The sequence below is a fragment of the Sitophilus oryzae genome, unplaced genomic scaffold, assembly GCF_002938485.1.
Source record: "Sitophilus oryzae breed Bouriz unplaced genomic scaffold, Soryzae_2.0 scaffold_170_pilon_pilon, whole genome shotgun sequence".
NCBI lineage: Eukaryota > Metazoa > Arthropoda > Insecta > Coleoptera > Curculionidae > Sitophilus > Sitophilus oryzae.
In genome coordinates, this window is record NW_022146402.1 from 217,672 (window position 1) to 245,572 (window position 27,901).

At 33.2% G+C, this 27,901-nt stretch overlaps 1 protein-coding gene across 1 annotated transcript in view; it reads left to right on the top strand.

The window, feature by feature from the left end:
• LOC115881250 (voltage-dependent calcium channel subunit alpha-2/delta-3-like) overlaps nt 1-27,901 on the top strand; it is a 78,611-nt gene that overhangs the window by 28,243 nt on the left and 22,467 nt on the right. Inside the window, exons 5-17 of the mRNA XM_030898667.1 lie at nt 3,166-3,430; nt 5,863-5,994; nt 8,611-8,873; nt 9,751-9,880; nt 11,652-11,831; nt 14,393-14,676; nt 15,548-15,631; nt 18,005-18,076; nt 20,516-20,590; nt 21,358-21,462; nt 23,295-23,366; nt 25,534-25,718; nt 25,774-25,853. Of these exons, the coding sequence (XP_030754527.1) occupies nt 3,166-3,430; nt 5,863-5,994; nt 8,611-8,873; nt 9,751-9,880; nt 11,652-11,831; nt 14,393-14,676; nt 15,548-15,631; nt 18,005-18,076; nt 20,516-20,590; nt 21,358-21,462; nt 23,295-23,366; nt 25,534-25,718; nt 25,774-25,853 (1,927 nt within the window). The remainder of the gene's footprint in view (nt 1-3,165; nt 3,431-5,862; nt 5,995-8,610; nt 8,874-9,750; nt 9,881-11,651; nt 11,832-14,392; nt 14,677-15,547; nt 15,632-18,004; nt 18,077-20,515; nt 20,591-21,357; nt 21,463-23,294; nt 23,367-25,533; nt 25,719-25,773; nt 25,854-27,901) is intronic.

A 27,901-nucleotide genomic window follows, 5' to 3' on the forward strand; every position in this document is an offset into this window, starting at 1 on the left:
TGTAAGTGCTCAATTTGTCCCATGCATGCACTTGCTCAATTTACCTCACCTATGGGGTACGTTGAGCATACTTGACTTTCTGCATTTAAACAGCTGTAGCTCTTAAATTCGACTTGTAAGAAATAAATTACTATAGACACTTTTGCAAACGGATAAATTCGTGATCCCTCAGTATGCATAACAAGCCAATAATACTAATCGTTGAGGAACTATAGCCGCTCAAGTGAAAAAGAGCTCAACTAGCCCCGCTCTACCCTACTTTGAATGCCGTAGGCAATGATTGAGTATTAAAACTAAAAGAATTTCGGACATCCATTGTATTACTAAACTACAAAAACCAAATATATCACACAATAAACAAAATATATCGGTCAAGAAAAGAATGAAATAAATTAAGCCGCACGCTACTGACTCAAAGCTGCCGTAACTGTATATTGTCGATGACAAAGACTACGACTGACTACGACACTGGTTAATTTCTGTTGCTGGCACCCATAATGGCGGCGTGCGCAAGGATATGCGCGTAGCGTTCCCGCTAAAGCGAGTTGGCCTGCCGTGTGATTTATATGCCGCGATGTTATCTCTCTGCCGCACTCCGGACATTCAAAAAGTTCATTACTTTGTTGCCTTTTTACTTTTTGGTTGTCGTTGTTAACTAAGTTTACAATCCTTTTTTTTTGCAATCCTCTACCCGGTTTCCTCTTAAGGTGGCTTCCCACGGCCTGTAGTTTTACAGGCCGCGCCGCGCCGCGACGGAAAAACGGGCGACGCGTAGATATTACGGACTGCAGGCGGAACTCTTCCCACGGCGTGTTTGTGCCCGAGTACCTTTTGAAAACCAATCATCTGTTTACCTATTTTTGAGGTTACTAGTGTTCGGGATTGGTGATTACCTACCATTTTGTGATTATCAACAACTAGTTTTGGATAATTATCAGTAATGTCAGATGAAGAAAAAACTGTTGCCGCAGCCGCTGTCATACTTTTTAACGGGTATTATTTACTTAGGAATCAAAAGGAAAAGACAAAAAGGCGTTGGTGGACATCATCGTATAATAAGAGCCGAGCGAGGAAAAGTAATCCCCTTTCACTTTCTTTTTTTCACTTAGTGTGCCATGGAAATCTAGTGACATTATGGCTAACCTGATTTTTATATTTTAAGTAATTTCACACAGTTTTTTTTTACATTAAGTGATTTCGTTCGTCCACGCCATATTAAACCCACCAAAAGTAACGAGAGTAGCAAAAACAATGATTATGTCTGTCTACATCAACAGGTCTGCACAGGCATGAACGCACCGCGCTGGATCGGGCCTTTGAGCTTACCTACTCGAAGCGGATTCGTCGCGCCTCCTCGCGCCACCTCAGGCGACCGTCTTCCTACGGTGCGTTGGCGCGAGCTGGCGCGGCCTGGCCTGTAAGATTACGGGCCGTGGGAAGCCACCTTTACTGTCTACAAGTTCACCGTAAAGAATAGATTTCGGTAGGCGGTTTTGTTTCTCATAACTTCAGCTCTCTCGCAGCTTTTAAGGACCGATACGTTTGAGACATGATGGTAACATTCGATCCTTAACTGGTGTCATTGTTGAACTTGGAAGACAAATACACTATGTTACCTGTGATCAGTGGCGACTCATAACCCGTGGGACTGGGTAGACGATAAAATTTTATTTGGGTCTATTTGCCAATTGCTATTGCTATTTCACAACCCCCCCCCCCTAAATTTACATAATACCCCAACCCAGTTTGAAAATAAGTTATCTCTTCGTTAAAACCATAGCTCTTTCGGACAAAACTAAAACAAAAATAACAGTATTCAACGTAATGACATACTAATTTTTAAGTACTTTTTAAATAAGGTAGATAATGGCACCATGGAGTACATCATAAGATTTTTTTTTATTTATTTAACTTACAAAAATTGGTAAGCATATAGACAATTACTCCAAAAAATCCTATATGGATATTTCGCCACTGCAAGAAAATCTGCAAAATAAAATAGGTTTTTACAGACGTATCTGTTTTAAAAGAAAACTAAAGTGTTCTCGAATAGTTGAATAACAGCGCTTTCAGATGGAGCGGGGCGTCCGCGACTTCGAGCAAGTACCATGAGCTTATATGAACAATTTCACATGGATCGCGTATGCTCCGTCCGGATGAGCTATCTTGAAGAAAGATCCGCGCGGACGCTCCGCTCCATCTGAAAGCGCTGTAAATATTATAAATTTTTTTTTTCTTTATTATTTGTATTTTTTGCTTCCGGCGACGGAAAGAGATAAACTTACTTGAATGGCTTGGTTTATATATATTTATATTTATATGAATACAAAAGAGGCTCACGCCTATTTTCAGATAATAAAACGAGATTTGGTATGTTAGTATATAACATAAATTAGGATTGATTGACGTATTCAGTTGTTTTTGTCACTTCCTGTTTCACCGGAAATGACTACAACTTTTGATTTTTAAATGGCACCCTCGGTATTTTTTACTTTATTCTATAGAACATGTCACTCTGAATAGAATGAGATATCACATGTCAACTTATTTGCTTTAAAAAAATCGTATTTTAAATTTCAATCTAGAGTGCCATGGCCGTGTTAAAAACAATAATTTTTAATCAAGGAGCCTTGGAAAAATAGATTTGATCGTCTAATGTTTTTAGTGTCCTGTCCTGGCCGGTTAAAAGATGCCCAAATCATATCTCATTTTTTTCAAATGGGACGAGGGTGGCTCATTAGCATAACCTAACCTAACCAAAAACAAGTGAATACGTCAATCAGTCCTAATTTATGTGATATACCAACATACGTTTTTTTTATCAGAAAAAAACAAAAAAGTTATAGGGGTAAGCCACTTTGGAGACGCCTAACCAAACCAAACCCGGTATATGTAGGTAATGTAGGTTCGTACTAATGACTAAGGAGAAGACGTGTGAGTCAAAGGGATTGGGCAGAATGCAGAATGAATCAAAAAGTATCTCATTTGTGATTCCCCTCCAATCCTCAAATACATATTTGAGATCTTCCTGATAATATTATTATCCAATATAATTATTTCCGATAGCCAGTTTTAAAATTGCCGCAAAGTATGTTTCGCAAAATTAAGTTTTTAAATTATCTACTATTTTTAATATTATTTTTAGTTAAGCACTTCTGATTTTAGATGGAATGCCACTGGTGGTGTCACCAGCAACACCTGAAAGACTTGAGTAACAATATGTTCACCAAAGAAAGACTGAAAGACCTTTTCGGTAAACGTACGACGTACGAGAACGAAGAGTTTTCTTGCGACTGTGACAACTTGATGGAACCATTACGCTCCAACGAGTCATACTATAATTTACCGATGAACAAAGATGTCAGATTTGATGACAAAGTCAATTTGAACGTTAGCGTTATTAAGATAGCCACAAATATTTACGAGAGAGGTATATATTATACAGTTTACACCAAATAAACTTTTAGTCACGTGATTAAGCTTGACCGGCACCAAGGTTTCTATATTAAAGGTTGCCTCGTAACTTTTGGATCAATAGCTCCAACTACGTCAGAGGGATGCTACAGAACGTATAAAATCATAGGATATAGGATTCAAAAATAAAATGCAACCGACAAAGAGAGATAAATTGGCAATACAATAAAGAAAACACACATCAAACAACCGAAAACTATGGACGCCATAGATTATAAACAATAAAGTATACAATGAATTCTTCTTACAATGCCATCCATACTCTATATAGAGCATCGGCTACCTCTCGCATGTACTTGTGATGTGTGTCATCAGTGTTTCACAAGTACACGAGACCTACAGTTTATTGCCGAATCCGAACGGCACTATTTTAGAGGCTGTACAAGGCAAATATACTCAAGGTGGTTGCCTTCCTTGAGGTGGCGGCTCTTTGGTCGCTATATTTAGATAAATGAATATTTTTATTTAAATAAATAAAGCGACCGTACTGGCTGGGCTGGGGATCGAACCCAGTACCTTCCGCTCCGCAGATCGACACACTAACTCTGGAGCTACTGCCGGCCAGGCCAATGAATATCGATTCGGAAATGCACTGTCGGACTGTTGGCAGTTTTTATCCCTTTATCTATGAGTGGTAGCATTCCTATGACGTATTCCAATAATGGCGGATCGAGTTACGAGACAACCTTATCTTTTAATAACCTTGGACCGGCACAGCGTTGCCCACTTTTACATATTTTCTTTTAATCAAAATATTTTAGGAAACAAAAATAAATTAATTATAAATATATAAACAGGTATTATTTAAATCTACAAAACTCACCTTCTTAATAGTACTTAAGGGACATAAAGGGCCATTACTACCTCATGTTCAAAATATTCTAATAAAGTTGCGATAAGTTTTTACGGCTATTAAGATAACTTGTACACTTCACACTAAAAGAGGTTCTAAAAAGAACAATGTTCGACAGCAAGGTCTGCTAGTAAAGATTTTTAAGCTTAAAATGTCACAATACAATTCCAAAAGTTCGTAATACATAACTAAAGTGTCAAAACGAATGACACTGCCAGGAAATAAATAAATAAATGTGGCAACTTGACATTTTTTACAGCAGAGCTACCACCTGAATCCCCAGCGGGAAATTTAAATTCCACTTAGTCAGCCCGGTGCTGAATATGTCCATAGTTGGCAACAATGAATTTAAAAATCGCGCCCTCGATTACGTAACTAAAAGTTTAATTAGTATCAAATATAATATTATACAGGGTGGTCCGAACTGTATTCCGGAAACTTCGGCAGCATATTTTGCAGGTAAAAATAAGTAAAAAAGTTCATATAAATGTATGTCCTAAAATGTTTAGTTTCGGATTTACAGGGTGTAGAAGTTTTATTTTTATTTTCATTTTTTCTAATTAATTTCTGAAGTAACGTCAATATTTGGGTGAAAATTGGTATCTCGGAGTTTTTTGACATGAGAAATTTTATTTTGATGTTAATATGACTCCTACTTGTAGAGGGCACTACCTAAATATTTTTAAGCAGTTTGAAGGCTAATAACTTTTCGTCCGTACCTGTATAAAACTACTGAGTAAAAAATATCCATTTACGACGTTTTTTACGTAAAAACGGTCTCCTGGTAAAAATCGCTAAGAGTAATGGTTCTCGAGAAATTTGGAATCTAAATTATCAATACCTGTCATCTTTGACAAATTAAACATGTTGACTAAATAGTTATTAGACAGAAATCATAAATTTGAAATGTTTTTGTGCCAAAAATTCAACAGAAACTGTTTTATCATCATTTTTTTCGATGAAAAATCTATTATTAATTAAAAAAATAAAAAGTTCTCAAATTTATCATTTCAGTCAAATAACTATCTACTCACATATGTTTAGTTTTTGTCAATAATGACATGTATTGACTATTTTCATTTTAAATATCTCGAGAACGGTTGCTTGTAGCGATTTTTACCAAGAGACTTTTTTTACATAAAAAACATCGTAAGTGTATATTTTTATACTCGATAATTTTATACAGGTACGGACGAAAAGTTATTACTCTTAAAAAAGTTAAAAAATATGTAGGTGGCGCCCTCTACAAGTAGGAGTCATGTTGACATCAAAATCAAATTTCTCATGTCAAAAAACTCCCAGATACCAATTTTCATCCAAATATTGACGTTACTTCAGAAATTATTTAGAAAAAATCCAAATAAAAATGAAACTTCTACATCCTGCATCTCCGAAACTAAGCAATTTAAGCCATACATTTATACGAACTTTTTTACTTATTTTTATTTGCAGAATATGCTGCCAAAGTTTCCGGAATACAGTTCGGACCACCCTGTATAGTAGATTTTTAAGGAACATTTTTTGCAATTTCACAGATAAGACTGTTTTGGAAGGTATTCGATGGTCGGAGCCATTAGATTTGGTTTTTAAACAAAACTTCCTCAAGGATCCAGAACTGGTATGGCAATATTTCGCAAGTCCTTTAGGATTTATGAGACATTATCCAGGTAAAATTCATACAATTATTGTTGTTAAAGCGCCTCTCATATTTTGTTTTATTTTACTGCCTTAATAATAATTTATTTTGAAATATATAATTTAACCCAAATGATATTACAGGCTTGTAAAAATACGGACAAGTCCATATTATAGCTGCATCATGGTATATCTGTAAGAAATATTTTGAGTGGTACTGTACAGTACGTCTGTCCGTTCTGTAGCTACGGGGTATCCGTGAGAGGGGAAACGATATTCTCTCGATGTTTTTCGTAAAAAAAACAGACGACAAGTCCCATCAATAAAAATTCGACAAATTTGCAAGTAGCCAATAAAATGAGTGGGCGGAGCGATTTGCGGTGGTACGTACTCGTCAAGTCGACGTATAAAATAGATTGCTGTTTATTTAAATGTTTTTTGTCCGCATTCCTTTCATAGACACAGATCCAGCAGACGTACTGTACAGTATGGTAGAAAATGTATGAGAATTGGGCTAAATTATTTTCAAGATTGCAATAAAAAACAATTTTTTTAAATAATACATTTTCCGCTAATAAATCCATTTTTTGTCCTTTATTTCAGTTCAAATATATTGTAAGAATATATTGGCTATAGTACACGCCACGAATGTTTGGGAGTGATTCATCGCTTGATGAAGTTATTGGAACTTTAGTTTCGGAGATATACATTTAATTGGACATTTTTAAGAAAATTAATTTTATTTTTCAGAAACTATTAGAGACAGAGTTTACCAAAAATGCTTTTTATAACTACTAGTGGGTAAATGAATTTCTAGATATATTACGAATTTTTTTGGAACTTTAGTTTCGGAGATATACATTTAATCGGACATACATTTAATCGGACAAAAAAAAATTAATTTTATTTTTTAGAATCGACACACTAGCTATCATTTTTACATTAAAAACGTGAATTTTTTCCGCCGACGTAGGTTTTTAAAGGCCCGGTCTAATCATCTGCCTGCGCTCCTCCTACTTTTTCTTAAATATTAGCGTGAATGACAAAGACGATCCTATATCGCGTTTCTTTGATTGATTCGTTTTTGTGCGTCAGTCCATTGGTGTGCTTGCAGTGCGACCAATGGGGCATTCCAGTTTATATTTATAACCAAATATATGTTTTGACAAGACTGATAGTTTGCTGGAATCCTGTTTTAAGTAATTTGTTACCAATAAATATTTTTGTAATATTCATCAATAATAATAAATTTATAATTTCATGCACAAAAACATAAACAACAGATTAAATATTGATTATTATGACTTGAAACACCATGACACTGGAATTAAGTTTTATGTGACCTTGAACAGATTAGTTCACATGGTAGCGACCGATGAATCACTCCCAAACATTCGTGGCGTTTACTATAGTACCGCATTTACACAAGAACAAGAAAAGAAAAAGAAATATCAATCTTGCATAAGTCCATCCTTTTCGTTCAACAGGATTTTCGTGCGCACGCGCCAGATGAAACGATCTGATTCGTCTACTTCATCGCTGAACGCTGTCACATCGCGCACTATTTTAAACTCTAAATAGTAATACCGTATACTATATTATTTTTTTATTGGTAATGGCATTATTTCAACCTGTTATTTTAGATATTCATTATATCGCATATTTTGCATATCGTTTAAATATGTTAGAGATTAAATTTAAATTTATAAGTAAAAGCGCGAATAGTCAGACACTAAATTGATTTACGTGGTAGATAGAAACTTAGAAAACTACTTTTATTGGTTAGTATGAAATAAATCAACTAATCGAGAAGCACTTTTCACGCTTGCTATATATGAAATTATGTAGTACTTAAACAATGAATAAAGAATAAAAAGGAAGGAGGCTTTCTATATTTCACCTACAGAAGAAACGGGGACGGAAGTCGCCATATTGGAAAACCTCTGATGACAGTGATGACAGTCGTTGATTCACGTTGGACATGCATAGGCGTAACAACAGGGGCGCCCGGAGATACAGGGCCTACTCTCGTTGTGATGGGCGCCCCCCAGATAATCTTGAATTTTGACTAAATTATGACTGTTAACTAAATATTAATTTTTATTTGCTTGTGATTGATAAATATAAATATAGAAAATATAATAAATAAAAAAATAATATAAAAAACTACTTTTTCTAGTTTTGTTTAGTTAATATTATTTTGTTTTGTTCAAAAAATGTGTATTAGTGTTTATTTTTTACAAAATATTAGTAGGTAATTAATATATTTTCATGTTACGCCACTGGCATCCGGAAATGTTTCGGCACCATATGCAACAACCAGTAGAGGTCTCTCCTGTCTATCATGGTACAAGAACGGGTCTATGACCGAAACCCTCCTGCCTTTTTTTGCGAGTAATGTAATTTTTTCCTTTGATTGTCATCCATCAAGAGAATTTGTGCCTAGATATTATAAGTTTATTGTTTTCTAAGCTAATTATTAGGCTCTCTCTATGGATACAATAACTGACTACCTACTGCAAATTGTTGCTATCGTAAAGTAAAAAGTACTATAAAGTATAATTGAAACCACTACTATATTCCACTATTTTGAGGTTCCGAATGAAGCTTGAGAAGTTTTATTAGACTGATAACATTATTATTTTTAGCAATTAAATGGTCCCAAGAACGTTACCATCAGACCTACGATTTTCGTACCAGATCATGGTTTACCGAAGCCATGACGTCACCAAAAGACATTATAATTTTACTTGATCGATCAGGTTCGATGAAAGGAAAGAAGAGAGCTTTGTCCTTACAAATCGTCAACGATATTTTGGACACTTTAAACGACAATGACTTTGTCAATATTTTTACTTTCAACAATTCAACGTTGCCTTTAGTGGACTGTTTCAATGATACTCTTTTTCAGGTAATAAAGTAATTATATAATATATTTAGAGAAATAGAAGTATCTCAAAATCCGACTTAACATTTCAATGTTAAAAGTTGGTCGGCTGGTACGAAACAACAATATATCTACAAGTCATCGTAATATAAATCAAAAAACTACTTTTTTATTTTTTCTTGATAAAATAATAAATACTAACTATTGTAGTTACAAATTAAATAAAAGTAAACTATTATAAATTTAAATAAAGTCCAAAAACTAATGTCGATTTTGAAAATAGCTACTAATTGCCATGGCGACATCAGCCATCCGGATTGCCATTTTATTGAAAAATGGCTTTTTATTTAAAATTTCAGCCAGATAGGTATAGGAAACCCTAATATAGTTTGAAAGAGCATTTAAATCTGCTTCGATTTATTTAAAAAATTACATAGTATTGTATTTGAAATAACTTTTTTTTTGTATACATTTAAGGAAACAATAAATTTATTTAGTAAAGTTTATTTCTCTGGCTTTAAAGTCAGCATAAGAATTAACTCTGAAAAGTAATGTACAGGGTGTTGACAAGCTTTTTTATTATAGCATCCATAATTAAATATCTCAAAAACCAAAGCATTTAGAGATATTAAACCTTTATAATAAATGCCTTATTTCATGCCCAAGAATCCAAAAATTAAATAAAATACAAGTTGTTCCATAAGAAAAAATATAACTTCGTATCGATCTTATTTCTGACATACCCTGTACATTTGAAAATAATTTGAAATTATGCATATGGCTTCTCTACATATATTCCGAGATATATTCATAAAAAAATTTGTTTCTACGTCTTTCCGTTTTCGTATAATCAACCGAGGCGAATGAGGTGCGCCACCCTGTATAATAAATTTATTTGCAGGCCAATGAAGAGAACCTAAGATTACTCAGAGAGAATCTACCTGTATATGAGATAGAATTTGTTGCTAATATAACTTTAGGATTAGAGAAGGCTTTCGAAATATTACGCGATTTTCGAGAAACTAAACGAGGTAAGGTTTAAACCTCAATTTAAATTATTAAAAGAATTGAGGGAATTTTTTATGAGTACTGTGATTCACCTTATATACATACCGTTTAAAACGGCGTCAAGTTGGCTTGGAAATGACAAGCGATGACATTTTCTATTTAATTTTATAATGTTGCGGACTCAATTCTCGGACTAAAATGCCCCGCCCCCATTCGAGAACCAATGGAAAACGCCAGAAAGACAGAGAACGGCGGCTAAGAAAATACGAGTAAAATCTAGACTGCCTGTTTCTTTCATATATAAACCAAGGCTTGTGCAAAGAAGGGACGGAAAACAAACAGATTCGGTCGACGCATACAATTGCTGCGCTAAATTCAAAATAAATTCCTTTTAGATAAATAGTTATAAATAAGTTGGTAAATAGTTCTTTAAATATTTTATCGTTATTGTTTTGTTACTTAGTGTAAAATAAATTGTGTTTAAATAAATTAGACTTTTTATTCACACGGAACCCACGAAACACTTAACAATATACAGGATGGTCCGAACTGTATTCCGGAAACTTTGGCAGCATATTCTCCAAGTAAAAATAGGTAAAAAAGTTCGTATAAATATATGTCCTAAAATGCTTAGTTTCGGAGATACAGGGTGTAGAAATTTCATTTTTATTTCGATTTTTTCTAAATAATTTCTAAAGTAACGTTAGGATTTCAATGAAAATTGGTGTCTGGGAGTTTTGTGACACGAGAAATTTGATTTTGATGTCAAAGTGACTCCTATTTGTAGGGGGCGCCACCTACATGTGTTTTAACTGTTTTGAAGAGTAATAACTTTTCGTCCGTACCTGTATAAAACTAATGTCTGAAAAAATATACATTTCCATTTTAGGTAAAAAATGTCTATGGGTAAAAATCGCTATTAGCAACCCTTCTCAAGATATTTAGAATGGAAACAGTCAATACATGTCATTATTGACAAAAAAGCATACGTTGAGTATAATTATTTGACTGAAATAATAAAATTTTATTTTTTTTAAATTAATCATAAATTTTTCTGCGAAAAACTGATGATTAACTAACAGTTTCTATTGAAATTTTGCCACAAAAAGATTTTAAATTTATGATTTCAGTCAACGCATGTTTAATTTATGTCAATGATGGCAGGTATTGATAATTTCGATCCAAATATCTCGGGAACCATTACTCGTAGCGATTTTTACCAAGAGACCTTTTTTATGTAGAAAAAGTCGTAAATGTAAATTTTTTTACTCAGTAGTTTTATACAGATATGGACGAAAAGTTATTACTCTTCAAACTAGTTAAAAAATATGTAGGTGGCGCTCTCTACAAGTAGGAGTCATATTGACATGAAAATCAAATTTCTCATGTCAAAAAACTAACAGACACCAATTTTCATCCAAATATTCACGTTACTTCAGAAATTATTTGAAAAAAATCGAAATAAAAATGAAACTTCTACACCCTGTATCTCCGATAATAAGCATTTTAGAACATACATTTATACGAACTTTTTTACTTATTTTAATCTGCAGAATATGCTGCTGAAGTTTCCGAAATACAATTCGGACCACCCTGTATAAAGTAACAGTTGTCTTTATTTCCTTTTTTTATCGTATAAGTACAATATGAACAAATATGATGGAAAAAATTACGTCAGGGTGACATGGAAATGACAATCAATAACATTCGACATGTATTTACTCCCAAGCCAACTGTGACGCCGTTCTTTTTTCGATCTTATGGTATTTCTAATGTAATTTTATAATATTTTAGGATCGAATTGTAATCAGGCCATAATGCTTATTAGTGAAGGTGTTGATTACGACTACGATATATCTATTTTTAATGAATCGAATTGGCAAAAGAATTTTCCTGTCAGAATATTTACATACCTCGTTAGTACTGACAAAGATGACGAGAAAGAAATGGAATTTATTGCTTGCTCGAATATGGGTACGTATAAAGAACCATTGTAACATATGTTTTTATTTTATTGCCTCTTAAAAGTATCTCCCCCTCCCCTTAGGCCATTACCTTCTACACATATCATTTTACCTTTCAGTCTTACATATTTGGTCAAAAGTATCAAGTAATACCAAGATTAAACGAGTCGTTTTGAACAGTTAAAATGAACCGTGAGATTCGATTCACTGCTTAGAATACGGCTTTACTTATAGTTTAAGAACTAACAAGGTTGTAGGATTAAATTTGCCAAAAAAGTGTCAAAACGTCCGTTATCGTAGGATCTTTTTCCGTTGACGGGCTGGAGTAAATATTTACGGATGAAAAGTGGCGCGGAAACGCTATGACCAATCAGAGCGCCTGCACCGTCGTCGGACCATCGTATCAACGGATAACGGACGCATGAAAAACAAGCTTTAAGTTTTTTATAAAGCGCCACTTTTCATCCGTAATTTTTTTACTTCAGCCTGCAACGGGAAAAGTTCATACCATAACGAACGTTTTGACACTTTTTTGACAAATTTAATCTAACCTTAATAAAAATTAATATAATAGAACAAGAGCTAAAAATTTTAAGAAAGCTGGTTCTATAATATATCTTTTGCTATGCTCTCCTGTTCTCCTGAACAAAGTGCGGGCTGTCTGCCTGCCGATGCCGGTAGACTACTGCGGTTCACTACTGCGCATTACATATCTATAGGGTATCCAATTTTCGTGCCTTTTAATGGGTTTTCTCGTTTATGAGTAGAGATACAATGATGCAATTTTCACATTACTTTGGTACTTTTTTATAAAACTAAATATGCTACACATAAGTTTGTCCTAGTCTCCTTAGTTCCCGACATACAGGGCGAATTTGTGATGCGCAGTACTGAACAGATTACAGATATGGGGATGAGCAGCAGTGAACGCAACGTCTACAGGCAGCCAGACGGACCACACTCTGTTCAAAAGATCATAGCAAAAGATATATTAAAAAACCAAAAAGTTTTCTTAAAATTCTCTCTTGAAAACCTTGCTACCTCTTATAGTACGAGAGCTAGCAACGTCGGAAAAGCAAGTATTTTAAGGCGTCTGGCTCTTTGATATATCTTTTACTATGCTCCCTAGAACAGCAAGCGGCCTGTCTGGCTGCCGGTAAACTTTGCGTTCCCTACTGCGCATTGAAAGAAGATCCTATATTTTTATTAGTCCTTTAAATTCTAGTATTGAACATGTCTCCATAGCGCAGTGCGTTTCCGACCACGAACCGATGATTCAAAGTTCGAATCCGGGTCAGGGCAAAGACTTTTTTATTTTATTTTCGTTTATATTCTGATAGTATTAAATATTTGTTTTTTTTTAATCACCAAAATTATTGAAGAACCTTGAAAATGCAATAAATTTAAAAACTGCGTAATTTTCTAATCAATCGAAGTCTTTAAATTCAACCAATAAAATTAATATCGTGTATCGTCGGACAACGGATGCATGAAAATCAAGCTTCAATCGGGTAAAGATCTAATTGACAAGCCAAGTCCGCAGACCAAAATACTAGAGTTTTGGTACGTCTGCAGGCGGGATCTGCAGGCTGGATCTTCTGGTGTGTGGAGGGTTGAATGTAGAATGTTTAGGAGGGGAGTTAATCACCACGACCTTACAGATCTATTGTGTAAGGTCTCCTTTCTAACGAGTTATAACTCATCATACAGTCTCAGGGCTTTAACAAAAGCCAGTATCTGAGACGGCTCCACAGAGGCCAGCTCTCCATCCTCAACATCAGCCGTAGCAAAGTTCATGGCACGAATGGTTGTCGTCTCGGTGCACTCAGTGATAAGGTGTTCTGGTGTTTCCCCATTTTCCCCACAGAATCTGCATTCACCGTTTCTCAGCTTCTGTTTCTCAGCTTCAGCCTACTGAGTTGTTCGTTGAGGAGACAGTGTCCTGTTAGAAACCCCGTGACAATCCGAAGATTGTTTTTACTTAACTCGAGGAAAACCTTTGATTTCTCTCGGCCGTAAGTTCTGAGCGACTTTTTCGAGTGTCTTAGGCCATTGGAGGACACCCATTCCAAGATACGGATGGAGTCTTCCAGATTCTTCAGTTCCGCTTTCATTTGATTCCCGTTTGGAAAACAGAACGGTTCTGGTCCAGTTAGTGGGAGTGTTCGTTCCTTTTCTAGCTAGATCATTTGCTTTTTTATTGCCTTCTATCCCTTGGTGAGCAGGCACCCAGAGTAGGAGGGCTTTATTTATTTATTCTTTGCCTAATTTGTTGAGCTTCTCTAGGCATTCTTTGACCAACTTCGAATTGATGGTTACTGAGTTGATCGCGTTTAGTGCTGCTTGAATATCGGATAGTATGGCAATTACCTGTTTTTGATAGTTCCTATCTAAGATAAATTGTACGCATCTTTCGACAGCGTAAATTTCTGCCTGAAGGATACTGGGGTAGGTGCCCATTGGTTTGGAGTATTTAGTTTTCGGTGTGGGGGGTTAATAAGCTTTTGCAAAAACCTAGCAATTTATTTCTCCCAAAATCACTAACAATAATTATTAATTCAAATATTTTAGGTTACTATGTAAACATGACACTAAAATCAGATATCAGAGAGAAAATTCTGCAGTATCTTTTCGTCATGTCCAGACCCATAAATTTTAAGGTTCTGGAGAAGCAAGTACCTATTTGGAGCTATTTGTACGTCGACCTAGCCGACAGAAGATTATCAAATTGGCTGTGGACAAAATTCGAAGGGATTAGACAAAGAGAAGTGTTTTTAGACCATTCGAAAAGGAGAGTGGACCGTCTTCAACTGAAATATGACAGCCAAAGTCACATGCTACTACAGGAATCCCATGTAAGTTACTCTGTTTTTTACATGTTATGCATAGATAAAAGAAACAAGTTCAGATTTGAAAGTGCCCATATGGACAATGTAAAAACTATTTGGCGCTATTCATACAACGGTCGCGACCCAAAGCTTTTGATAATTTCGGAGCGGTTCGGCTTTTTCCGGAATTATGTCGCCAAATATTATTTATTCAAATTTATTATTATTTTCTCTTAATTTTTTAAATAAAATACAGTGTGTTGCATATATACAAACTTTATCTTATATAAGGACATGTATGAAATACCTATAAAACATTGGAAACCGATGTTATGCCACGATCCACGATGGTTTTTACAGTTTACAGTTTCACCGCTTTTTAAGTTTGTAATACCACTTTTTCACAATTATCACGGGTTTGAGTAAATAAAATTTAAACTATACTCCCAAGATAGCAATAATTACTTTGAAAATTGGACGCTTTAAAAACTTTTCGGTATTTTTTCAATGAGGGCGGTTTAAATTTTGAAAGATTTTATTATTTTTGAAGATTCTTTTGAAGACTTTGACAAGAGAAAATTATGTCTGTTCTTGTTTGCGGTTGTTCTTAGCAACCGCTATAGCAGCGCCCTACAACGTATGCCCTCCAAAACAATTATAAGTTTTGGCGGCAAGCCGAGCATTCCAATCTAAACTTGTTTCCTTTATCTATGATTTTATGCAAGTTACATGTGCAAGTTACTGTTACATTTGCAATTCTATACATATTCTATAGATACGTTGAATACATATTGTAAAAATTTACCTAACTTTAAATGCAAGTACATAGTTAGTTTAAAAATTGTTTAGTTTAAAAATTGTTTGTTAGTTTAAAAATTGTTTGTATTATTTTTCTTAGGAATTTGAAAAATATGAAGAAAAAAAGGATTACAAATATATGACAACAGTATCTCTACCCGTATATGGTAGAAAAGACGATGAGGTAAATACAAAATATATACTATAGGTAATCTACCTTTTATATATAAGATTAGTAGGGATAGTACCGTATGATCGAAAAAAAAACGGCGTCCAGTTGGCTTGGAAATGAACATCGATGACATATAATTTTACACATAAAATGACCATAAAATTTTATATATAAAATGACAGCGATCTTCGTTTCATAGCCATCGCTGACGCCGCCGCGGCCGCCGTCTTTTTTCTATCATACGATATAAGGTGTTATAGTCTATAAAATGAATAACTTTGAATTTTGACCGTTATTTTTTACCAGCATGTCAAATATACCTAAAATCCCTCTGTCAAAAAATTTACTGATATTCTTTAAATTGAGTGCCTGAACGAATCAGATAGGTAACTCTTTTTACTTTCGTGAAATAGAAAAGGAAAATAATAAAACAAGTGACAGTTCTTCCTCTTTTTGCAAAAATCAACACGAAATGTTATAATTGTCAAAAGTAAAATGTCATCAGCTTTTGACATTTCTGAATATCAGACCAATGCCGTCTCTAATAGAACAGCCTGGGAGCGACATTTATGACGTCACGCTAGTTAGATACTACGGATTAATAAATATGTTGTAGAATACATGGAAAACATAATAATATATATATATATATATATATATATATATATATATATATATATATATATATATATATATATATATATATATACCTATTTATAGTAATAAATACTTTGCCAGATAAACTATGAATCATACAAATGCAGCAAATGTTTTGCAATATACAAATAATGAATAGGTACATAAGATAATGGGTAAAATGTAAAATATATTTTAAATTTTGGGGTTTGAAAATCGATCTAATTTAGCAAAAAACATTCAATATCTACTAATAGTGATGTATTATTATTTGCATTCACAAAATTTATATGTATATTTTGCAAGTATCAATGTTCGAAAAATTATATTTGCAGATAATACAATATCATAGAAAAAAAGGCGTCAGCGATGGCTATGAAATAAAGATCGCTGTCATTTTATTATGTAAAATTATTCTAAAATTTTTGATTTTCTTGGGATTTAGGTTCGGAAAAAACGCTGATTAAGTTTTCAATTGGTTTTTCATTATTTTTATTTGGTTTAAAAAAAACGTTTCGGCTAACATTATAGCCTTCATCAGTGTTGTATCGTATGAAAAAAATAGTGTCGAATATAATCATTATATGTAAAAATTACATATAAAATATTCACACCACACCACATCATTGTTTATTGCAGTTTATATAAACTAATATAAAACTTGTCAAAGATGACCACGTTTTTTTAAATTATTATTTTAACACTAAAACTATCTGCATTGACTATGGAGTACGATTTCAGCCATAGTCAATGTAGATAGTTTTAGTGTTAAGAATAATAATTTTAAAAAATATGTGGTCATCTTTTGACAAGTTTATATTAGTTTATTAATTGCAGTAAACATTATGTGGTGTTAGGTTAGGTTGTGAATATTTTATATGTAATTTTTTGGATTATATTCGACACTATTTTTTTCAATATATTTACTAATCCGTAATATCTAACTAGCGTGACGTCATAAATCTCGCTCCGAGGCTGTTCTACTAGAGACGGCTTTGCGTCAGTATGGCCGCAAGTTGCTAACCTAATAAAATTAACACTAGAAAAGCCCGCGGGAACTGTCAAATTCAAAGTTATTCGTTTCACAGACTATACGTAGCCATTGCCACAAAATGTTAAATCTACCAGGTATCTCTTTTGTGACTAACAAACAAAAAAATGCTTTAGCTTTCAGGGGATAAATATTTCACCTCGCTTTTTGGTTTCTTCCTATACAGGGTGAGTCTTAAAAAAGTGCAAATATTTTTAGAGGCTTTATATTTCGACCCCGGAAACATGATTAGGTTACCCATGATTATGTGTCGTTTTTGCAAAATTATTTTTTTGAAAATTTAGTAGTAGATTAAATTTTCAGAAAAAAAAAAACAGAAAATATCCAGTGGTTCTCAAAATTTGAGCCAAAAATCATCTTTTTTGGAAATTTTCAAAGTAAAATAACTCGGATATTTTGGACATATTTGAAAAACGATAAAGAGAAAATATGTTTGTTTTATCGATACCTACCAGCCCTGAAAGTATTTGCACTTATTTATGACTCACTCTGTATATCTATAAAAATAAAGGGCGTCAATATGCTTTAGAAATGACGATCTGTGACATTTGCAATATAATTATACATATAAAATGACTGCGATCTTCATTTCCAATCTAACGAACATATTTTTTACTTGATATGACATATTTATAAAATATTTGTTGATAAGCTCACCATTATTGTAATTTTATATATGATTTGTTTGTTTTTTTTAGTATGACCTTATAGGTGTTGCGGCATTAGACGTACCTATTAAACACTTCAGAGCTAGGATACCACATGAATTGGTAAGTTGATAGAAAGTAATTTAAGTAGAAATAGTAAATTAGTGGCCACCCATGAATTACGTCACAGGTTAAGGGGGGGGAGGGCATCACCGTAATGTGATGTAGTATGACAAGGGGCAGGGAATGTCAAAAGTTTTGTGACGTAACATGTTAAAATTTAAAATTGTAAAGCACGACATTTATACAGGGTGGCGCCCTTCATACGCCGCGGAGGCTCTAAGGAGAACGACAGTTTGCATTGAAATGAAATTTTGTGAGCATATGTAGGTTAATTCAGAGGACTTTTTAAAAATATAGAGAGTTCTACAGGGTGTCCCCAAAAAAAGTTACATATCAAAGTTGTGTTTTTTGTAATGGAACACCCTATATATTAATTGATTTTTGGATTCTGGGAGAAAAATAAAGGCGAGTTTTATAAGAGAAGTATATAACTAAAATGTAAGGTTTTTGACATATTTAACATTTTCTAGAAATAAAGAACAATTTTAAAATTACAATAAAAGCTACCTAAATTGGAATTTACCCGGTATAGCCTAATATGTAGTTAAATTAACCATTGTACTTTAAATCAAATTAAAACTTAATCCAAAAAGTGGCCACCTTTAAAAGCATGTTACTCTTTTATTTTAAATGGAACACTCAGTATATTATTCCGATATTCAATGGAGAATTCATGTCTCTTCAAAATACTATTAAGGTTGCCTACCCCTCAAACAAATATTTTCCTAGATATTTTCATTTACATGATTTGATCTGAGTAAATCCTTATTATTTGATAAAATCTAGATGGCTGTGATATGTCTGACGTTGCTTCAACATAGCTGTCTAATTAGTCCAACTTTAACAACTAGTTATCATTTTATGTCAGTTAAAACAAAAAAATGCTCAGAAATTTGCCGAAAATGCAAACTTATCCTACATCAGAGAGAAATGATATGATTCCATTAGTTGGCGAATGCAGTGTGCATTCACCAATTAATAGAATACTTAAATGCTCCTGATTTTATCTAGTCTGTTTTTTATGGGGATATGTTAAAGACAGTGTTTACAAAACTCGACCAACTATTGTCGACAACATGAGAGAAATTATTGTAGCTGCTTTTCGAGGTAGAACTACACATACGCTTTTTAAAATGAAAAGATCCTCTTGGAAAGACAATCATTTTATGCAGTTAACAGGAAAGGAAGCATTTTGAGTATTTGATTTCATTTTAGCTAATTTTTGTCACATAATTATATTTGAATTGTTTTCGGTCACTTCCGGTTTTATCGGAAATGACTACAACTTTTGATTTTTAAATGGCACCATCGGTATTTTTTTACTTTATTCGATAGAAAAGACACTCTGAATCGAATGACATATCATATATCAATTTTTGACATAGTCATTCAAAAACAAATTCTATTTTAAATTTTAATCTAGAGGGCCATGACTGTGTTAAGAACACTAATTTTTAATCAAGGAGCCTTGGAAAAAGACGGTTAAGAACACTAATTTTTAATCAAGGAGCCTTGGAAAAAGAGATTTGATCGTCTAATGTTTTTAGTGTTTTGTCCTGGCCGGTTAAAAGATGCCCAAATCGAATTTTTAATCATATCTCAATTTTTTCAAATGGAACGAGGGTCGCTCATTAGCATATTTGGAAAAAGCATTTTTTTGCGAATAATTTCATACCACACACCTGATATTTTGAGTCAAATTGTCGTTATGAACCGCATGTTACAATTTCAAATAAGCCATATGCCAAAATGTCAAAAGTTGACATATGATGTGTCATTCGATTCAGAGTGTCATTTCCTATCGAATAGAGTAAAAATATACCGAGGGTGCCATTTAAAAATCAAAAGTTGTAGTCATTTCCGGTGAAACCGGAAGTGACCGAAAACAATTGAATACGTCAGTCACTCACAATTTATCTCATATACTAACATACCAAATATCGTTTTTTTATCTGAAAAAATAAAAGAGTTATACCGGTGAGCCACTTTTGAGACGCACCCGGTATATTTATTAATAATTTATCACTCACATTTAATAAAAATAAGAAAAGAAATGAAAATAACTGTTTTCTTTTGATGATTTTAATACATGCATAAATTTGAAAAATGTGTGACTTCACATCAGGGGGGAGGGTGTTCTAAAACTGTGACAACCTGTGACAAGGACGGGGGAAAAATAAAAACATAAAATTCGTGTGACGTAATTTATGGATGGCCCCTTATTAATAATTGGTAATTCTCCAGAAGGAACATAGATGATGTGTTAATAAAACATTTATGTTAAACTTCTATATTTTTATTTTCAATATAGAAAAAAAAACTATAGTGCATTAATTAACGCACTATAATTGTAATGTATTTCTTTCATGTTTATTTATGTTGCTTTGGTGGAGCCACTATAATAAATAAAAATATATTACAGACATATACTTATTACAGATTGGTGTTAATGGGTATGCTTTCATTATAACCAACAATGGATATATTTTAATGCATCCCGAACATCGTACAGAGGTAAGTTACCTATATACCACACTGAGTGCTTTGAGATCATTTTGGTTTTGAACTGGAAGGCTGTTGACTAGCTGTGTCTCGATATTCTTATTGAAGTGGACGAGGTAGTGGCCGCAAGACGTGTTAGATCTGTGTAAATTGTCCTGCACGGGCTCCTGTTAGTGATAATCAATTCTGTGATAATCAAGATTAAGATTAAGAACTAGTAGTCTAGTCTCTTTTTCGGAAATTTTAAGTTTGAGAAGCATTTCATATTACTTTTTGGAAACTACCCTTTTCCCCTTAATTCGAGAGCGCTGAATCCGCTTCTGCCTGTTGCCAGAGCGAAATCTGAACCAGAAGTGAGATATTCAAGATAGCGGCTAAGATGGCGGATTTTTTTGAAATTCGATTTGCTCTTAAAAATTAACCAAGGGATGTGTTGACATGAGCCAAAAAATAAATTATTCAGGAAATGGTTCTGACCGAAAAATAATATTTTAGGAAAATTTGCTGATGAAATTATTGTACAGGGTAAAAAACAAATCTTCGATTAACCCTGTATAATAAGTCAAATACTAAAGTTCATGGATAAACTGAGTTTACGAATTAAAGTTGATATATTTATATACAGTTTGCTAAAAAATCAAGGAAATAAAGCCAAAATTAAAAAATATAACATTCTAAACTTGACCAAAAATTTTTCTGTTGCGTTTTATATGCATCTGAGTTATATATTTTTTAAAAATATACAATAATCGTTTTGATTAGTTTATTATCTCTTTTAGTTTGAATATATTTTAAAACCTACATTCAATAGAGTTGATATTCTGGAGACTGAAATACTTGACGATGAAAACCAACCAAGGATATTTGGAAAAGAAATTGTAAAAGTAAGTATCTCTATACAGAAAATTGATACATTAGGAAATACCATATTTTTGATATGTTGTCTGAAAAGTGTCAATTTTAAGGAAAAAATTGGCGCCGGGAGGCACGTATAGCCGCCCATACTAAAATATATTAATAAAAAGTTGGTAGGCAGTTCTTTTATTTTCAATTATCTCAAAAACTGCGACTTTGACTGATTTTGATGTTATTACAAATTTTGTTGCAAATATTATTCCTAATCTTAAATTCAAAGCTGCGTTTCGCTATCTACTGTAATTTTCGAGTTACGATTTTTTTAAATTTTTAACCCCCTCCCGTACCGCCTTCTCATCCCCCCCCCAAAACTAATGGCCAGATTCTCGGGTGCCACAGTATTTTTGTGCCAAATTTGGTTAAAATCGGTTTAACGGTTTTTGAGTTATCGTCTTACAGACAGACGGACGGACAGACAGACAGACAGACATCATGAAAATATTTTGTATTTAGGTCATTTATGACCCAAATAACTCATTTCGAGTGGAATTAAAAAAAAATTTTTTTGCCGATCTTAATAGCCTACCATACCTGTTGGTATGATCGACTAATAAAATGCTATAATAGGTACCGTATGATCGAATAAAAACGGCGTCAGCGATGACTATGAAATGAAGATCGCTGTCATTTTATATGTAAATTTATATAGGAAATGCCATCGATCGTCATTTCCAAGCCAACTGGACGTCGTTTTTATTCGATCATACGGTATTATTATAGCATTATTGTAACCTTTGACTATATAACCCTTAATTATAACACATGAAAAATGACAGCTATTATTTTTCGCGAAAATTTATCTGAAAAATTCTTGATTGAATTGAATTCTGAAAGAGACTTCTGAAGAATAATGACTTAAACTATACACATATACAGAGTGTTTCAAAAAGCATGTGCCATCTCTCGTGGGGAGATTTCTCACGTAAAAATAATATTTATTTTTCATATCAACATCGGTCTGATTTTGCTTTGTTTTGTAGCTACAGGGTGTTAAAGTTTTACTATTTTTTCGATTTATTATATTTTTCTTCCAAGTAAATTTTAACGATTCGAATGAAATTTTCAGGGTAATATAAAAAACTATAAGTGCTACATATTTTAATGCTAAAAAGTGTATATAACTGCATCAGGGACGTGCTGTTATCACTGGAATATTTTTCAAAGAAAAAACATGTGCACCACTGACTTTTTTCTTTTGATATGAAAATTGTGTCGGCCGTTTAATGCCGTTTATATCGATTAAAGTAAAAAAATAGCAATGGTGCCATTTAAAAATCAAAAGTTTTAGTTATATCCGGTGAATCAAGGAGTGATAAAAACGAATTGAATACGTCAATCAATTCTAATTTATGTCATATGCTAACATACCAAATCTCGTTTTTTTATCAGAAAAAATAAAAAAGTTACAGGGGCGAACCACTTTTGCGAAACACCCGATATATTATGATATCGGCTCTAGAAAATAATACCTTCTCTATAAATAAATAAAATCAGAAAATTAAAGTTTCATCTCATTTTTTTAGTTTTAAAATATGTCGCCATTTAACTACTTACTACTAACTTTTACCCTCAAAATTTTATTCGAGTCACTAAAAGTACTTGGACGAAAATTATAATAAATCGAAATATTATTAAGACTTTAACACCCTGTAACTACGAAACAAAGCAGAATCGGACCTAACTTGATATGAAAAATAAATCTACTTTTTACGTGAGAAATCCCCCACGAGAGATGGCCGCACATGTCTTTTGAAACACCCTGTATAATTAAAAATGCAATAATTAAATGACTATTTTTTAGCTACGAAAAATGATGCTTAAACGGGAAGGTAGAAATTGTACTTTAAAAATGAAGTACACTCTAGATAATATGGTAAGTTTACAATACCCTATAATATACCAAAAACATATATACAGGGTGAGTCTAAAATAAGTTACAGTTGAGGGTTGGAACCTTTGGTGTTAAACAGCAAAATAAAAACACTAAATCACCACAATACACCAAAACACTTTTACTTTTACACTGGACGCGCGTTTCGCTAACCATGTTAGCATCATCAGCAGATGATTATAAACTGTTTATAATTAATTATAAAGAGTGTGTTAGTGTTTTTATTTTGCTCTAAAATAAGTGCAAAAAATTTTAGAGGTAGTATATTTCGACACCAGAAAACAGGATTATGAGATTTTTTTCGCGAAAAATTTTTTTTGAAAATTTCAGTTTTTCTTAAAAAAATTTTGGATTTTTTTTTTCGTTTTTAGTCAAAAAACATAATTTCTTAATGGCGACATATAGACGGAGAGCTGGCTACATCAAAAACCTTATCGTTACATGGCTAATTTTTTGTGTTTTGTCTATCCTTTTGTGTAGCCATTATGAAATAGTCATGTCTGCCAGCGTGATCCCGGGGCTTAAAGCGGGGGCGGCCAATCGAAAGGGTGAAATTTTGACACTAAAAATATTATAAGGTACACGTGTTATAATTGTGAAAATACCTTTTATTTATTATTAAGAAACGTGTAAAACTGTTGACAGACATTTTTCTCGTGGTGACAGACATTTTTCATCATAGTTTTTCATCGTTTAATAATTTTCACTAGTAATACCTGGTAATACCACTAGAGGTCGAATAAATCCGGACATTTTTTCTCGCTCATGAATATTTTTAGAAAATTATCCCTCGTCTTCGATTCGGAATAATTTTCAAAATATTCATGAGCTCGAAAAAATTTCCGGAAATAATTTGACCTCGTGTGGTATTCGGTAAGAAAATTCCACACCAAATTGTGTTTGAAAATCAAATAATTAAAATGTATTTTTCGATATTTGGTCGAATTGATTATTTAGTTACTATGACAACTAAGTGACACCCAAACCTTAAAACTATTTCAGTTTTGAAGCTGTCAAGCGGCACGGCTTAAAAAAAATGTTTCGCTTCGGTCATGAAAACAAAGAAAATATTCGCCAGGAGATTAAGCAGTTGACACCCGCGAATACTAGGAAATCGAAGTCAAGCGTATGGACGCAGTTTACAAACTTTCATCTCAGCTTTGTAATTAAAATTTATCAAAATTATCATGTAAACAAATAAAAACCAGACTCTCAAAAAGATATTCTGTCATTATAAACGTCAAAAAATTTCCAGTATAATTCGCTGTTGGGTGTCCACAAGGAAAAAAAAAATTACTAAAATTTAACCGTTGCCATGGTGATTTGTCAAAAAACACGTTTTGATTGGTTAAAATTTACAGGTGTGGAATTTTCGAGATAATTTTTAAAATTTCATGCATCTTTCGCGTTATCTGTCGGCATTTTAGCGACCAGAAAAAGGTCTGCCAACAATTTTCCATGTTTCTTAATAATAGATAAAAGCTATTTTCGCAATTATAACTCGTGTATCTTATAATATTTTAATGTCCAAATTTCACCCTTTCGATTGGTCGTCCCCGCTTTAAGCACCGGGATCGCGCTGGCAGACATGACTATTTCATAATGGCTACACAAAAGGATACTTCACACAAAAAATTAGCCATATAACGATGATAAGGTTTTTTATGTAGCCAGCTCTTAGACTAATAGGTAGTCGATTAAATTTACAAGAAAGAAAACCCTTTTTTTCTCCTTGCAAAAACCGCGTCGTATATGACGCGCCACCCTGTATAATTCGATTTCAATCAAAATTTCAATGATTAGAATAGAAGCAGAATAGGTATAGCTTATGCATTATATTCATTTATTTCAATAAATTTACTTACAAAAAAAATTAAAAAATCAAAAAATTAAGAAGGAAGTAACTAACAATTCACTAAAATTACTAAAATAAAAAAATAAAAGCAACGAAAAAAATGGGTAAACATTTTAGTATTTTATCTACAAAACACAATACAGAAGGTTTCACGTTAATACATTCACAGTAATTGAATTCCGAGGTAAAAGTCTCTGGGTACTCTACTACTTGGAAGGTTAGAAGTTTATGGAGAACCGCTCATAGGCCTTTTTTCAAATTTCGATTTTACTCTTTTTTTTATTGATATTCTAGAAACGAATTATACGAGCCACTAGGCATTACCATTTTACCGAACTTGGACCATTCACTTTATGCATCGTATTGCCAGACAAATATGGATATGTGAAGGTGAATAAAACGGCAGATATGCATAACTTTCATGACCCTCCTCCAGAATTTATCGTTAACAATAGAAACTGGAAAGTGCACCCCGAATGGTAGGTATTGTTTTGTTAATACCCTGTGCAAATTAAACATTTTTTTTTGTTTTAGGATATACTGTAAAAATTGTCCTTATGTTATACAAGATCCCATAGAAAAAGTCGTGTACGCTTATTATCATCCTTCTTATCGTAAGTATGCAGAATTTTTAGATGTAATCGCTCAGTACCGATCAACAACGATTGAAATAGTTGGTTATTCTGATTTTGCTCATTTGGTTGGCAATAAATTTAAGAGATTCGAATATTTATCGGCTGTTAATTATCACTACTAAATAGGGCTTCACAGCTTGACTTGACTTTCAAGTTACTTGACTTGAAATCAAATTAAGTTCAAGTCAGTAGTAGTTTCAATTTCAAGTACTTGAAAAGTCAATCCATTGCTCACAACTACTTGATTTTTGTCAAGCTACTTGATTAATTTACTTTGTATTAAGTTTCATTTGATATTTTTAATCAACCACAAAATCCTGCAATAATAAACTTTATTGAAAAAACTAAATTCTAATGTTAACAAAAATCGCAGATTAAAACAACAATAAAAACCAAATAAAGTAAGAAACTATTTATTAACGTAAATAGATAATAATAACGTAAATATAGATTATCCAAAAAGAAAATATACAGGGTGGTCCGAACTGTATTCCGGAAACTTCGGCATCATATTCTACAGGTAAAAATAAGTAAATAAGTTCGTATAAACACAGATTAGGTATACTATATGTATACAGATAAAAATCTTATCCCTTAAGCTTGATTTTTATGCATTCGTTGTCCGACGATGCGATGATACGATATTAATTTTATTGGTTGAATTGAAAGGCTTAGATTGGTTAACCGTTTCTAACCAATCGAAGTCTTTAAATTCAACCAATAAAATTAATATCGTATCATCGTATCGTCGGATAACGGATGCATAAAAATCAAGCTTAATTCGTGGTACGTAAATTGTTTTTTATGACGATGTGCAAAGGAGTAAAATTTCCTGTGCGCAAAAATAAGCTCACCTAAAATAACAATAAACAGCGTAATAGAGAGATATCGCTAAACCGAATAGCGTGCATGGACGTTAATAAGGCCAGGTGTTATTTCCTTTACGTGAGGTGGTATTAACTCTCTTCATTTATAGTTATCGGATAGGAAAGAATTCTGTTCGCGTCGCGTCCGCTATTTAAACTTAACCTAACTTTGAATTTAAAACTTTGAAATTGTTTTGTTTACTAGGTATTTCAAAACTAAAGAGCTAAAGTGCTTATTTCCAGTGCTTTACTGTTCAACGTCTGCCAGTGGGTTTAGGGCAACAAGCAACAAATTGTCTTAGAAGGGCTAAGTCGTCATCTGCTGTAAACCTAAGCCTCCTTATAGGTTCTTTAATATTGGAAGAGGTGGAATCCATATTTTGAGCCATACTTATTTAATTAAAACTAATCCCAGCTACTTAAATATCAAATTACCTAATAAAACTAAAGTAATAATTCAAAACAATTCAAACATAACCTAAAATAAAAGATCTCGCCGGCCGGCCCCGGTTGTCAAATACCCGCACATGCCCATTTAAGCAATTTTTAAACGTTATTTAGAAAGAGCCCTTGGTGTAATTGATCCGCAAATTACGTCAGGCGGTAACGTTATTAGCGGGTGTTAAAAATTGACTCGCGCATAGCGTAACCATGATAAGGTACGCGTAAATACTGCATGACGCTATTCGGTTTTCCGATATCTCTCTAATAACTGTGCCGGTCAGACGCTATGCACAATTTAAGAGGCCATAAGTGGGCGTGCTATGTGTACAAACTAGTAACCTAACTAGTGCCCGATTCCGAAAATTGGAACCACGAAAATAAAGAAAAAACAAAGTTTATAATCTGTATAATCTGTGGTACAAATGTGTGTCCTAAAATGCTTAGTTTCGGAGATACAGGGTGTAGAAGTTTCATTTTTATTTCAATTTTTTCCAAATAATTTCAGAAGTATCGTCAATATTTGGATGAAAATTAGTGTCTGGGAGTTTTTTAACATGAGAAATTTGATTTTGATGTCAATATGACTCCTACCTGTAGAGGACACCACCCACCTATGTTTTAACTGTTTGAAGAGTAATAACTTTTCGTCCGTACCTGTATAAAACTACTGAGTAAAAAAAATAAATTACAAATGTCACTTTGAATTTGCTGATGCGT